General features: G+C 38.9%; 1 protein-coding gene across 1 annotated transcript in view; it reads right to left on the bottom strand.

Moving 5' to 3' along the window:
* slc39a7 (solute carrier family 39 member 7) overlaps nt 1–14945 on the bottom strand; it is a 28838-nt gene extending 13893 nt beyond the window's left edge. Inside the window, exons 1-3 of the mRNA XM_084424736.1 lie at nt 14752–14945; nt 10308–10672; nt 5276–5444 (exon numbers count right to left, since the gene is read on the bottom strand). Coding sequence (XP_084280862.1) covers nt 5276–5444; nt 10308–10667 — 529 coding nt within the window. The 5' untranslated portion in view covers nt 10668–10672; nt 14752–14945. The remainder of the gene's footprint in view (nt 1–5275; nt 5445–10307; nt 10673–14751) is intronic.
* Between the last annotated feature and the right edge of the window lie 341 nt (nt 14946–15286).

Here is a 15286-nt window from a genome sequence, read left to right as displayed (position 1 = left end):
CATACAAAATGTCTCGTTCCCTCCTCTCAGGGAACTACGGTTACGTGAGTAACCAGAGACGTTTTGTCGTGGCCACAACATATAAACTCGTGGGAACGTGATATTAAGTCGTGGGAATGTCATAATATCTCGTGGGCACGAGATGGTATGTTGAGCGAACGACATCCGTTTCTCGTGGCCACGACTTCATATGTTGAGGGAACGGCATCCGTTTCTCGTGGCTACCAGTTTTATAACATGTGGGAACCGAATCTTCACACACGATACGGGCTCCTCTTTTTACCCCGGTCACAATTTACTTTGTTATTTGTTTAAGTTTCTCATAATTCGTTTTTGTTTATGTCCTTAAAGGGATACTTCAGGATTTAGCATTAAGCTTTGTATTAGTAGAAAACCTGTAGTATTTTCGAATTACCGTGCTTTCCACCCTCATATCCCCCTGAGACGAGAGATTTATGTATTTTTTGTCTGGAAAAAATCCTCCGATGACGTCAAAATCGTCATTTTACGTCATCGTAGGATTTTTTGGCCAGAGGCTAAAGACTACAGCCAGTAGTAGGGGCTGTCCCGCATGTTTTCAACCCACCCATAGAGGGTGGGATCTCACTCACAGAATGTACACATAGTTCAGCCATCTTTCTTTGGAAGCTAAGCTAGCAGGCTCTTGTTCTGTAGAGAAAGCTGAGTAGTAGGAGAAAGCTGAGTAGCAGGGGTTACCATCTTCTTTTTCCCGGACATGTCCGGCCGTCGAGATTGTCCAAAATGTCCGGGATTCGGCTTTTGCTTTCTGCAGTCGCCATTCATTGTTTACATGCACACCTTTTGTTTCAATCTAACTTAATTCATTCCGATTGGTGAATCTGAATGTAGTGTTTACATGAACGCTAAACAAGTGATCGGTTGATGTGCATTTTAACATTGCTAAGAAAATTCCCGCTCCTCCGTGAGAGATGCGAGACCGGTGCATCTCGGTGTCGGTCATCAGTAATCATGCCACCGGCCTCGCGCCCCTCAGCCTCGTCCTGCTCGCCACAGTAAACATAATGAATGAATGGCGACTGTAGAATGCAAAAGCCGAATCCCGGACATTTCGGGCGATCTTGAAATCCCAGGCAGAGCAGACTCGTCACGGAGACTCACTAGTAGCCTAGCCTTGTTGTTTACTGCGCTCTCTTACCGGTAGGTGTGGCTTGGGAGTGGCCTCCTAGGGCAGCGAAGCAAGTGCATTCTGGGAGTTGTTGTCTTTCATCCACATAAGCCAAAAAAACATTTTCTGGCTTTTCTCAGTCTAGAAAGCTCCAAATTCAAAAATAATTCCACATTTCTTCTACATAAATGACCCATTTTAAATACACATTCATATTTCCAGAGGTGAAGTATCCCTTTAAAAGGAACTTTATTCGTGACCCGAATGTTTCATACAAGCCAGCAAATTTCCGACGAAAAAGCCCATTCAACTTAAGAATGCGCTTCAGGTGTCTTTCACTTACGTACCCATGTCTTAAAGCCAGAGACCGCACTATATCTTTAATATATGACATTCCTAATTCAAAGTAAAATGTTATTTCATGAGTCATCTCCATCTCCGACTGCTGCATATGGTTACAGTATTGACCGGTGTGGTTCCCTCAACATAACTCGTGGCTACGAGAAATAGTTGTCGTTCTCTCAAAATATGAAGTCGTGGACACGAGAAAAATATATTGTTCCCTCAACATATGATCTCGAGGCCACGACTTTACATCGCATGGCCACGACATAATGATGTCGTTACCTCAATAAAATGATCTCGTGGCAACAACATATCACGTTCCCACGAGTTTATATGTTGTGGCCACGACAAAACTAAGTGAACCGAACATGTCCCCTCCAGGTCACCGTACTAAACTGCAGTAACTTGTTTGTCATGTTTCATTCAGATCACCCCGCGCTTGTCATGTTTTCAGAGAGCCCACTCGCAGGGTTGCCAGATTGCAAAGATTAAGTAAAACACCGGGAAGAAAACGTGTTATTTTAACAGAAAAGCTCTGATTTTGTGGATTTAAATAGTTGAAATCTGGCAACCGCATGAAAGCTCGTAAAGCGGCTTGCTAAAACAGTCTGTCATTTTTTGCCGTCTGTTTTTTTTTTTTTGACAAAAACAAAGAGTGATTTTGGTCAAGTTTTTATTTCTTTAACTACATGTAGACTTGTCTTTCGTCAAGTATATGGCATGTTTATTTAGTCAGTTATCATTTAATGACATTGGTGTTATATCTCGTCTTCGTCTCGTCTTATCGAGAAAAAAAGGTCGTCAACAAACATTTTTCACTACCAGTATATGCTAGGGCTGGGCGATATGGCCAAAATTTCATATCCCGATATAGCTCATTTGATATCCCGATAACGATATACATAACGATATAGCAATTTTTCTGTTAATTCAGTTCATGAATAGTCTACCGTAAATCCTCTAATATTGGCCTGTATTCCATTACCGGCCGGGTCTCTAACATTGGCCGGTCTCGCTGTTGGCGGAGGTAAATAATTATTAGAACCAACGTTTTTCTGGGCAGGCCACAACATTATGCTTGTGATAGTAACATGCAAATACCACAGGGGGGCAATGTTTGCCAACGAATCCAAGCCATAGCTACGGTAGCCTGGTAATGTCAATCACTTCGCTCTTGACGTGAGACTTCAGTCACCGGTAGGCTAATGTTGTTTACCATGGCAGCCGCGGAGCCAAAGAGGATTTTTGGCGAAAATCTATTTTTTAACCCCCTGGGTTCGACAATCGCGCCGGCGCGATAGGTTTTTTTTCTTATAAGTGCAAAAGAGATTAAAAATATTCTGTTGACTTTGATCTTAATTACGGAGAGCGCGCGCTATTCAAACGCAAATAATCTGAGGCGATCCACGCAAACCTGTGAACACCCACAAAGTTGGATATGTTCACTTTCAGGTTCACCTCGTTTTCATTTCGAGGAGCAACGGATCCGGTTGAGGAATAGGTCAGTTCTATATTTGCTTTGTTCTAATCGCAATAGTGTCTGTACACGCAAAAAGACTGTTTAAATATGAATCGCGTTTCTCTCTCTCTGTGTGTGTGTGTGTGTGTGTGTGTGTGTGAATGAATGAATGCACGCACAGATGCGCGCTGTTGTGGAGCTACTAACGGGTTGGGGTTGGCTGGTCATCTAGTTGAGAATTAGGCTAACTTACCCTGGTCTGAACCGCGTCTACTACCGTCTTCCTCCATGTTTGTTTATGTATTGCAGCGTGCATGGGCATGCCGTGAGGTTAATTCTGCCGTAAAACGCCTTATCGTGGCGTAAACGATAGAGCCTTATATAAAACGATAGACATTTTCTATCGTCCAGACGATATATTTCGTCATATCGCCCAGCCCTAGTATATGCTGGTTAGCTTATACGGGGTAGAACAGAGGTGTGCGCTCACTCATAGGCTGTGTGTCCACCAAAGCGTTCTTAGCCAGCTGAAAACGCTGGGCTAAATTATTAATCAACCAATTGCAATAAAATCAATAAATAAAAAGCAAATATAGCAGACAATATAAATCATGACATGGAGGCGCTGACGCGCCGCGGTCACTTGCATTGCACGTGAACAGGAGCGCATCTCATCGTAAATTAACCGAAACTCAGACAAGAGAAATATAGCCTATCTAAAGAAAGCTTTAAATGTCTTTAAACGAAACAATTCAAAATGAAAAGAAATAGGCTACTCTCTGATTATGTAATCCAAGATGTGCATTTCTCTCTAGGCTATAGGCGCGTTCACTACGGAGATGGCGATCGTCAACTTCATCTTTGCAGCAGACACTGACAGAAAAGACTAGTTTATTAATAAAAATCAATGCACGCGTGTCACCGGATTTACAAATGCACATCTTGCTTGTTGCACGCACACTCGGCACACATATTATGTCGAAATAACGAGATATTGTGTTGAAATAACATTATTAATAATAATAATAAATCTTTAATAATATTTGATTGAATGCCGAATGTTGTGCTTGTTCAATTTAATAAAATGAATACTTTAATTGTGATCATTAAAATAATTTCATATTAAATATTAAGTGGCCAATTTTTGCTCATTTATTAAAAGTATTTATATATAATATATCTAGCACCCCCTCAGCACATGTTAAAAAAGTATCTGGCACCGCCCCTGGTTATAACGCCCCACGTATTAAAAATGGTTGGGTCTAAATCGGGCTCGGGCTCATAATTACAGTTAATGTGCCGGGCCGTGCCCAGACACAACGGGCTCAAGGTAGGTAGGGCTTGATTTTTTGGGCTCGATTTAAGCTCTACTCGTCATTACCCAAGCAAGTTGTTTGGGCTTGTTGAGGCTCTCTGATAGCAGTATCTTCAGGCTAACGTAAACCGGAAGTTCGTTACCGGCTTGTTCTACGTTGCCATAGCGATCATGGGAAAGGTCAGAGTTCAGGAAAGTTGTGAATATTAAAATGTCGATCCAATGTAATGTATTTTCTCTGGCTCTTGTTTTAAATGTTTTTTTTTTTTTTCGTTATTATGCTTGTTGTTGTCATCTTTTGACGTTGTACAAGCAGAATGTTACGGTTGGTCAGTGTGGTCTTAGTCCCGCCCCTCATCCACTGTGATTGGACGGTTGGGTAAAAAGTGACAGTGATGAGCGCTGCGTTTTACCCAAAGTTGAACATTCTTCAACTCTCGGTGATCTGTAAAGTTGACTTCAGTCCAGAATAGCTACGACTTTATTCTCGTAATCTTAGATTTATTTATTTTTACATTGCGGTTCAGGGCTTCCGTATGACAGCACTGGGCAGGATGTGGAATAACATTGTTTAAAATAATGGAATAAAATATTTGTTTTATTAACAAAAATATTTTTAATGTATAATAATTTTTTATCTTTCATCCGATTAATCGAAAAAATAATTGACAGATTAATATCTCTCTCTCATACATACACAAGATATGGAGAAACGTGCTTCATATCTTTCATATTGAGATTCATATCTCTCTCTCTCATACATACACAATCTACAATATTTATACACAATCTTTGCTATCTACAATAGCAAAACTAAGAATGATTTTTAAACACCTCAAAATACACAATCCAATATGCTAATAGATTTATATAGTCTAGTATAGACACAGACAGAACTAAAGCCAAAGGTAATTGTCAAAAATAGCAGAAAGCATATTCTGTGCGGTATGGGAATCCGTTTATGTGACAGGGTGTTATAGTTACATGACCTCAAATTGTGCTAACTCACCCAGCGCATGAGGAATGAGATGAAGGAATGCATCTCCAAGCAAACCACCAGATGCAAAACTCAAGAGCACTTTGAGTAGTTTCTGGTGCTGGTCCGTGTTTGACTGCACTGGAATGAGGAAAAGGATGAGGAAGGGCGCAGCACTGATGAGCAGGGTGGCTCCAATTGCCTAAAACCAGTAAAAAGAAAAAGTATTAAAGCCATGGTTGTTTTCCAGGCTACAGACCCCTGGAGGTTAAAAAGGTACTGCAGAAGCAGGTCTGTAAACTGCTATATAATGCAAAAAAAAAAAAAGTCTTTAAAATAAACAGAATATTAACGCCCTTTTTCATGATTAAACAAATGCTAAAGATTGCATTGCAGTCGCCTGCACTGACACCATTGTATGAGAACTGAAGTGAGCTGGACGATGACATCACTGTTTTCTCCAGAGCTGCTGTATAGAACTAAATTAACAACTAATGATGTTTACAATCGAAATGAATCAACATTGAACTTACTTAAGCTGGACAATGACACTGGTTTCTTATAGAGCTGCTGAACAGCCGGAAAAAACTTTGCTGCATTATTTTCCTGTTATCACTGTTAAACTGCTATAAAACAATCTGTATTGTAAAAAGCGCTAGGCCTATATAAAGGTGACTTGACTTTATTCAATTTTGGCAAAACAATAAAACACGTTTACTTTCATAAGCCATCACGTATTTTAGAGCTTGCACGGTAATGTCTTAAGTGAGAAAGAGAAGTTTAAAGCTTACAGTCTTCCGTACATCGTACGCTTGCAGCCTCTTCTGGAATTTCTAACAGTTGGATTCTCTCAAGTCTGCATTCGATTCATTCTCGATATCAAGAAAACATCCAGGTACTTTCATGCGTCCTCTGTGCTTGCGTTAAGTATTGTGACTGAACTTCAATAGTTATTGACGTAAGCTGCATCCCAATTCAGAGGCTGCATCCTTCAAAGGACTCGGACTTCAAAGCAAACTCTTCGAAGGCCACAAAGGTCGGACCGAGCTTTTGTTAAATGGGACGGTCTAGCCTTGTCTCCTAGCAACCCTAACAGCTGCCATTGATGAGCGGCAGTAACATTTGAACTGGACTTTTTATATTCAACAGCCTAAATATTTTAACCTTGGTGCATTTATGTAAACAATAAAGAGCATAAACTATTTAAAAATGCATCTAGAAAGATATAAATCAACATTTGAACCACTTTGTAGTGGTACGACTGACACATTGCGGCAACATGCCGGGTGCATTTGTTATGCAGAAGACGGTTCAGTAAACGTACATTCGAATCTACACCATGCATTTCAGTGTCTTTAACAGTTTGGTAGAACATCACACTGGCAACTAGAATAAAAATCTATGTGCAGGAACTGTGACAACATTGACGCTGACAAGCACAAACAGTAAGACGATAACATGACAATTACCCTGCACTCATTCCCAGCGTTTGATATAGAAAGTGAACCACACTCTGTCGAACTTCATTGGATCAAATGGGTGCAAATATTCGACAACTATGTTACTGCAATGAACATTAGTGGCGAAACGAGACTTGAGGCCCTTCTGCTGCATCTGTCTGGAGAAAAGGTAGACAACATATGACACGCTTGCTGAAGCAGCAGATAAATATGCAGATGTAAAGACTAAGTTTACCAACCATTTTGCACCAAAGAAAAACATGCAATATGAAGTGCATGTATTCAGAAATGCAACACAACAGCCAGGAGAAAATCTAGACACATTCCACACAGGACTTAAAAATGAAAATTCTGTCACCATTTACTCACCCTCAAGTTGTTCCAAACCTGTATAAATTTCATTGTTCTGTTGAACAAAAAGGAATATATTTTGAAGAATGTTGGTAACCAAACAGATCTTGGTTCCATGATCTGCTTGGTTACAAATAGGGATGCACCGATACCACTTTTTCCAGAATTAACATTAAAACATTGTTTGATTAACATTAAAATACAGCAGCAGGTTTATTAAACTGCTGCCCCTTTAAGACAGAACGCACAGACCCCTTTTGAATATATTGTCTACATTCACATGAGATAACCGACTTTGTTTTACTGGGATACTCGCCAAGACAGGCGTTTTTACATAAACTTGTGTGAATTCGATCGTACAAGCGCAAGACGTGAAAGTATTCTGTATTCTAAGTATGCTAAGTATTCTGATTAATTATTTTGTCATTTTGCCTCCACGTCCCCCCGATTGCCCGCGAGCTTCTCCTCCTGTCCATACGGTAATTTCTCTACTGTGCGACAGAGTCGCGTGGTTATGACGCAATCATTAGCCTATTTTTACAAAAACTGCTTCTACGGGGCCATAACGTAAGATACAAGGTAATGGAGCCTTTTATACATTTTCATGTTTCTTTAGGAATAAATAATGGAAAAATTGAGTCTTTAAACACCTCAGATGTAAAGTTATTCACTGTCAAAGTGACACCAAAATGAATGGGAGTCAATGGAATGCTAACAGCAGGTTATAGTCTGGCTGCGCCTGGGGAAGCTTCAATTTTTTCCGAATGATTGCCCCCCTGCATTTTACTTTCTTTGCCATTGACATCCGACTGAACTACAAACTTTCCACTGACGTCTGTGAAAAAGGGATGCGCTTGCCCAGCTTGCACGCGTCTGTGCCGCTGCGTGTTTTTCTCTTATCAGCTCGCCCAAAACCGAGATTTTGTGTCAACATGCAGCAAGCTAACATGGCTATCAATCGTGAACACCACCTCAGGCTTGCTGTGATAGTACTGGGTTACATCACTTGCCCACCGCGGCACCGTTGTTTATCTTTTTTATAGTAATAAAAAAAAACATTTAATTCAGTTAGATAACAGAAATAAACAAGAGCATGAACAAGAGTAACAACAGCACAGATCAGCAGCAGGAGTCAGATTTCACCTCACTTCGGCTCACTGACAAGACGATGGCGGAAGATTTGGTTTCAAAGCAAAGTGGGAAAGCGCCTCTTTAAGTGAGTTTGTCATAGTACAGTTTTTTTTATTTATTTTTTTATAATAATGAAACCACTAGAGCTGTAGCCTGACTACGTCAGACTTCCTACTGCCGCTCAATTTCATTTCGCTTCTGTAGTCAGTCTGAGATAGCAGCCTATCTTTCAGTTTTCCAGCGGCCTTCGGACGGCCGGGCCAATCAACGAACAGAGGGCGGGCTGAGAACCGTGACGTAGACGCTGATTGTACCGTGGATGCGTAGATTTACTTCACATAATCTGCAAAAGTCGTTCACAGCCATGTTTACTCCGGTATTTCGCTCGATGGTTTTGTTTTCGCATCATACATGTGTTTACAGTGGAAGTTAGATGCGGCTGAGCATGCGCATAACACACGCCATAACCAAACGTCATGTGATTGGCTTACGGGTAACCAATGATTTTAAACTTCAGACAAGCGACCCCCCGCGAGAGAGAAAACACTTCTCTATTATGCCATTCCAGACTCTGTCTACGAAGCAAAGCAAAGTAGCAGAGTTTGGTATTACCAGGCTACTAGAGCTGCACGATTCAGGCTAAAATGAGAATACATTTTTTTGCTTGGAATAAAGCTTTATTATTTTAAAGATCTACAAATCCTGCACATTATGTTACCAAACAAGATAGAAACAAAATAAGACATAATACTCTTGCTTCAGTCAAATAAATTAAATAAATGCAGTAAACAAAAAGAATGTAATATTTAAATAAATAAAAAATGACAATTCAACATTGACAACATTCAAAGGTATTATGCCAGGCTAGACATATTAAATATTCTTAGCAAGAAACACTAGCCTATCAACATTTTTGGGTATGGTGTTGCGTTGAATAGCGTTGCTTTCATAGATGTTTGTTTCGTCTGGCCGCTGGTACTTTTTAATTGAGCAGTTTCATTTTAACCATCTCATACTGTAGTTTAAGATAAGTTTTTAATTGAGAAGTTTTATAATAGCTTTGCTTTTCATTTATTACTTAAAGCTCACTTGAAGTTTTTCGATAGCTACTACATTAAAAAACTACTAGCCTAACTGATAAAGTTCACATATTATTTAAAACAAGTGAACAGTCAGTAATAAAATAAGAACAAATACAAAAAAAAAAAAAAAAAAAAAAAAACAAGCAGAGATGAATACTAAATAAAGTTTACAAAGTCTAACAGTATATTCAGGTACAGAAATGAATAATTAAGCCTAAATGTGAAATAACACAATTTGTTCACTGTATAAATTAAATATAGTTTCATCTTTGTTAAAGCTGTATTTTATTTTTTTATTTATATCAATGACACAGAAAACAGAATATATATATATATATATATATATATATATATATATATATATATATATATATATATATATATATATATATATATATATATATATATTTATTAAGTGTGTGCTGTCACTTTCAGACTGCACGGACCGAAAAAAAACTGACAAACATCTGTTTCTTTCTCAGCTGTTCACATATGACATAAACGAGAGAATACTTGTCGAGACGGTCATTTAGACAATCTTGTGTTTATGTGTCCATTCCAAGGGTAAGGAAACACGAAAGAGGAATCAATTCTGCATTCGAGCGCTGTCTGACACACCTCCCTCTCCCCATGCATGCCGAACCGAATCTAGTGCGATCCGTTCCACTCCTATCTCGTTGAATATCACTGGCAGAATCGTAGAAATGCAGGATTACGATCGTGTGGGGGGTTGAATCGAGATCGCGATCTTTTAACAATTAATCGTGCAACTCTAGAACCCACCATTCAAGCAATTGCCACCCCCGAATTGGCGCTAATTCAAAAGCGAAAGTAAAATGCACACGGGCATTCAGAATTAACTATAAGGTTGCAAAAGATTTATAAGTACTTAATTACTGTATGCTCAAATGTTCATTCAACAAAATACATTTGATCCCAAAAGACATATCCCTAAAATATTGTAAGAACTGATAAGGAATACAATAACCCTAGAGGCATCATATTAATCTATTAGTATACTAATCTATCATCATGTTTTACCTGCATCCATAGCTCCACCATGTTCCGTCTCCCTGCTTCTACATGGCTTTTCAATCGCTCAGCTCCATGATCATGTGTGTGCCCGTGGTCGTGCGTGTGTCCGTGGTCGTGCGTGTGTCCGTGGTCGTGCGTGTGTCCGTGGTCGTGCGTGTGTCCGTGGTCCTCTTTGTCATGGGGCAGGTTAGCTTCAGCACTCCATTTGCTTGCCCCATGATGCATCTTCCCCCCACCATGCGAGTGACCGTGGCAACCCCCGTCACCATGGGAGTGTCCATGATGATGGTGGGAGTGAGCGAGTATCTGCTGGGACATTAAGATCCCAGCAGTGAATAGCAATAGAGATTTGCTGAAGGTCCACATTCCTCCTGAAAAGAAAGGAAACATTGTTTTTAAACTCACACAAACATATTCTGAATCATCAGTGCCAGAATATGAGTGGATTCAGTATCTGGTTAGTTGATGCATGACATGTCTATGCACTTATTATTCCTTAAAAGATACTTCATTGTTAAATTAAAACTGCCCGTCATGGCAGCAAGTCACTGTTAATGAGTGAGTCATTGAGTTTCAACAGATTCATTCAAACGGCTGATTCATTCAGGAACAAAACATTTAACTGAGTGAGTCATTCAAACAAATCATTAATTGGGGGATGACGTCAAAATGACTAATTCGCCCCTGGTTCCCTCAAGATTTTCCTATGATGTTTTATAGTGGGGTGGGGTGGGGATGTGCTATTCAATTTATGAGTAAAATAAAGCCTGTGGTAAACATAACTTGATGATACTCAAATTAAATTAGGCTGGGTTTACACTGCAAGTCTTGATGCAAAGATCTGGGGCCGTATTCACAAAACATCTTAAGGCTAAAAGTAGCTCCTAACTTGCCGATTTAGGAGAAACTCTTAAAAATATAGATAACATAAAAATAAAAAAGATTTAGCACTGACATTTTTTTGAATCTGTGATTTTTTTTTTTAAAGAATCTGTGGAAAGTTAGGAGTAGGCAATATAGGCAATAGAGCCTTGGGTGCTGAGCCTTTTCTTCATAAAAGCAATAAATATTTAGATTTGTAGATTTTTATCTGTGATGACATAACAAAGGTTAATTTATGTACAGGCAAAATGCATTGAATGATGGAGAAAAAGACATTGCGATCAAGTTGAAAATAATGTCGTATCATCAGCTCTGATAGACTTGTGGGCAGCTCGAGTCACCCGAGTTCCGGCTCGTGGACCTTTCCCGATCCTGTCCCCTCCTTTCTCTCTTCCACTTCGCTTCCTGTCTACTCACTGTCCTATCATCATAAAAAGGCAAAACACCAAAAATAATCTTCAATAAATAAATCAATAATGTCCGATTACTTGTTTTCACAAGTTCACACTTACAAATGATCAAAAATATGTTAAAGAATATAATAAGCGTATATGGCGTGCTGTCCGAGGAGATCGAGGGCTCCGAGCTCGGAATTTAGCCCAAACCCAGAGAGTACTTCCTTGTATCCCCAGCTGAGAGTGAGTCGGGGTGCAGAAAACTGTTGAGGTAACTAGGTCGGCTGTGTGTATATATATATATATTTTATATATATATGCCTCCTCTCGAGCTGATTTGAACGTGCTCCTCCAGAACTTTGTTAATAAAACATAATTTGTTGCTTGAATTCTGCAATCTCTTGAGATGCAGACGTGTAAGAGGCGGACAATTAGCTGAACATTTACTTGTTTAATAGTGACACTTAGTCTTCATTTTTGAATCTTTATTGAATATGGCAACATTTTTATTTTAAAATCTTTATTTGAATATGGCAAAATGATACCTAGTTCTACAATATTTATGATTAAATCACTGACAGAGACACCTCCTCTATCAGCCAATCACTGTGTGCATAGTTAGGAAGCGTATTGACATCATCCATAGCAATGAGGTCAACCCCGCCTTTTTTCTTAGCTTAAGACTTTTCTCTATTCCTTAGTAAAAGTTGGGCTCAGCAGCTTTGTAAATAAGTTAAGAGAAAACTCTTAACTAAGAACTTTTACTGCTATTTAGGAGAACTCTTAGTGGTAAGATCAAATGTTTAGTGAATATGGCCCCAGATGTCCAGATATCGGATATGCATTGGATAAAACCACATTTTTAAGTAGCTCAGAACAGATGCAAAAAAACAAAAACAATCTTGTGTGGATTTTGTGGTGTGCAAAGAAATTCCGATCCGTGTCAGATTAGAGTAAAAACAAGAAATATCCAATTTTTTTTTTTTTTGTGCCAGTGAAAACGCAGCCTTACTTCTGGGTTTTGTAGGCCAAAATCGCAGAAGCAAGTTAGCATTTTAGCAGTTCCGGTTCCATCGTCCCAAAGTCGATGGTTTTTTTTAATGGGATTTTGGTTAGGCTAAATGGCTGAAATAAGGTCTGTGGTGAACACAAGCTCAATTCAAGACACTTTCATGTTTTATTCTACGACATAAAATACATCAGTATTACCCCACTCGTGATTTTTTTTAAAGTTGTTATGTGTCTTGAAAAGGCTGTTGCTAACAAGTGGCTGAATGGGACTACAGAGGCAGTCAGAAACATTAAACGTCATCACGTTGAAAAGGTAAGCTCAGTCTGCTTTTACTCAACTTCATTTCTAGAGCACTTTTTAAAGTCCTCAATGGGTACCAAAGTGCTGTACATAAAAATAACAAAATTAAACGAATACCTACAACCAAAAATACATAGAAATTACAGCACATTATTAAAAGCTAAGCAAAATAAATAAGTTTTTAACTTTCTCTAAAAAGACCCTAGGGTAGGAGATGTTTTTAAAGACAACGGGAGCTCATCCCAGAGTCTAGGAGCTGCCAAAGAAAAAGCTCTATTCACCTCTACATTTCAAGCACGATCGAGGAACCATCAGACACAGCTGATCATTGGAGCGAAGAGATCTCAAAGGTTGATGTAAACTGATTCAATCAGAGATATACTTAAGTGCTAAGTCATGGAGAGATTTGTAAATATAATAATACTTTATACTGGATTCTGTAACCAATGTAATGAAATCAATACAGGAGCAGCCGAGAGAGGAGGCCTGACTCACACCCAGGTACAAAGCGTTGCAGTAATCCAAACAAGAAGACACAAATGCGTGAACAACCTTCTCCAAATCATTAAAAGAGAGGAAAGACTTCAACTTGGCTATAGATCTCAGATTTTAAAAAAAGAAGCTATTTTTAACAACTGCATTTATTTGATGGTCAAATTTAAGCTCAGAGTCAAAAATAAAGCCAAGGTTTTTCACAAAGGAATGTTTTTTTTTTCCCTGGAAGCAATGACAGATTGTCATTAGTATCCATACCAAAGGATACCTTTTGACCAAAGACAATAAATTCTGACTTGCCCTTGACTTGGAGAAACTTGGAGAAAGTTATTTGCCAACCAACACTTCACATCAGCCAAACAGTTATACAAAGACTCAAGAGAAGATTGCTCACCATGTTTTATAGGGAAATAAATTTGAGACTCATCAGCATATAGATGGTAATACCATGCTTATCAAAAATCTTTCCTAATGGAACCAAATAAAGGGAAAATAAAAAGAAAATCGAGCCCTGAGGAACACCACACATTAGTTCGCTTGGTGCTGGGTGACGTTAAATTCGTGGGACCGTGGAATAGGGCTAATTCCTTTATAGCCAACCTTTAGCTTTTTACTTCTGACGACTGCATTTAGGCTTCAGAATTCATAAAAATTGTGTTCGTCTGTGATAATTAAGTTACCTTGATGGACAAGTGCAAGTATCAAACTTTTGTTGATCACAGAGGTTGTTTTTAGCAATAATCCAAAAGGAACCAGTGATGCTAACTGCCGATTGGCCTACAAAGTGACGTCATAACTGACATATCAGAATAACATTCTCCTCCAAAGTGGACCTGACAGAAAGATCACACACATTTATAAGAAAAACAATGACATTTCAAGAGAGCATGTTATTATAAGATGATACTTATTAAATAGCAATGCCCATCCAAATAAATATTTTCAGACTCGCATAACGAGGAAAACATGACTATGACTTACTAAAAGTGATTTATCTTAAAACCGTGGGAAACCTGGAGTCAACAGACAGACAATTACTTAACCAAGCCAAACAATCTTAAAATAAATATTCCGAGTATAAAAACACTTGTTTTTCAGTAACCACGCTAAAGAGATAATGGTGTTAAATAAAAAGCATCTGTTGGTGATGGATCGGCTCCAGTCAAATATTATCACTCTTATAGGTGATAATAATAGGTCTTATCACTATGATCCTGTGTATTTAAAAAAGATTATCACTCATCTGCAGTATCAACAAACAACAAATAAATCTAACGTTACCTACAGAGTGAACAGACCAGTGATCAGTATAGTAAACACACGACACGATCAGTCTCACAAAGTGCAATGATCATCGTGTAAATACCTGCTGCTGATGAAAACGCCTTGTAGACCGCGCACTGTATCACAATCAACAGTCTACTAGCCGTGCACGCGTCTAGTAATATTATAATTTGCAAATACTTCGATTATTTCACTGTCGGTGGAGTAGAGACCATGAGATGCTACTACTGCTCACACTCAAACCGACGTGGCATATTGTCAACGCAGTAAAGTGCCGCGAGACTTTAGAGTTGTGTGTTCAAAAAGACATGAAACAATGAAATAACGCGATATTACAGCCACGCGTCAAGCCGGGTCATAGAGCCGGATGCGAATGGTGTACGTTAAATACTACTGAACCATTTTAAAAACGATGTATCACTTGTATTATTTTAAAGGTATCTTTCTGTAGTTGTACACGAGGAGAGGGGTGAATCAGAGAAAGATGATTATATTCTAAGAAAATTACTGCAATATTTGGGCGGCAAATGTTGTTCACTGTTTCCTGCAATGAGACATAGTTATTACTCCACCAGGGGGCGCGCGGGGACTTTCAGGTGCATTAAACTAAATTCAAA

The sequence above is a fragment of the Rutilus rutilus genome (assembly GCF_951802725.1).
Source record: "Rutilus rutilus genome assembly, chromosome: 11".
NCBI lineage: Eukaryota > Metazoa > Chordata > Actinopteri > Cypriniformes > Leuciscidae > Rutilus > Rutilus rutilus.
Note: the sequence above shows the minus strand (reverse complement) of the source record. Positions and strands in the feature narration are given on the sequence as shown.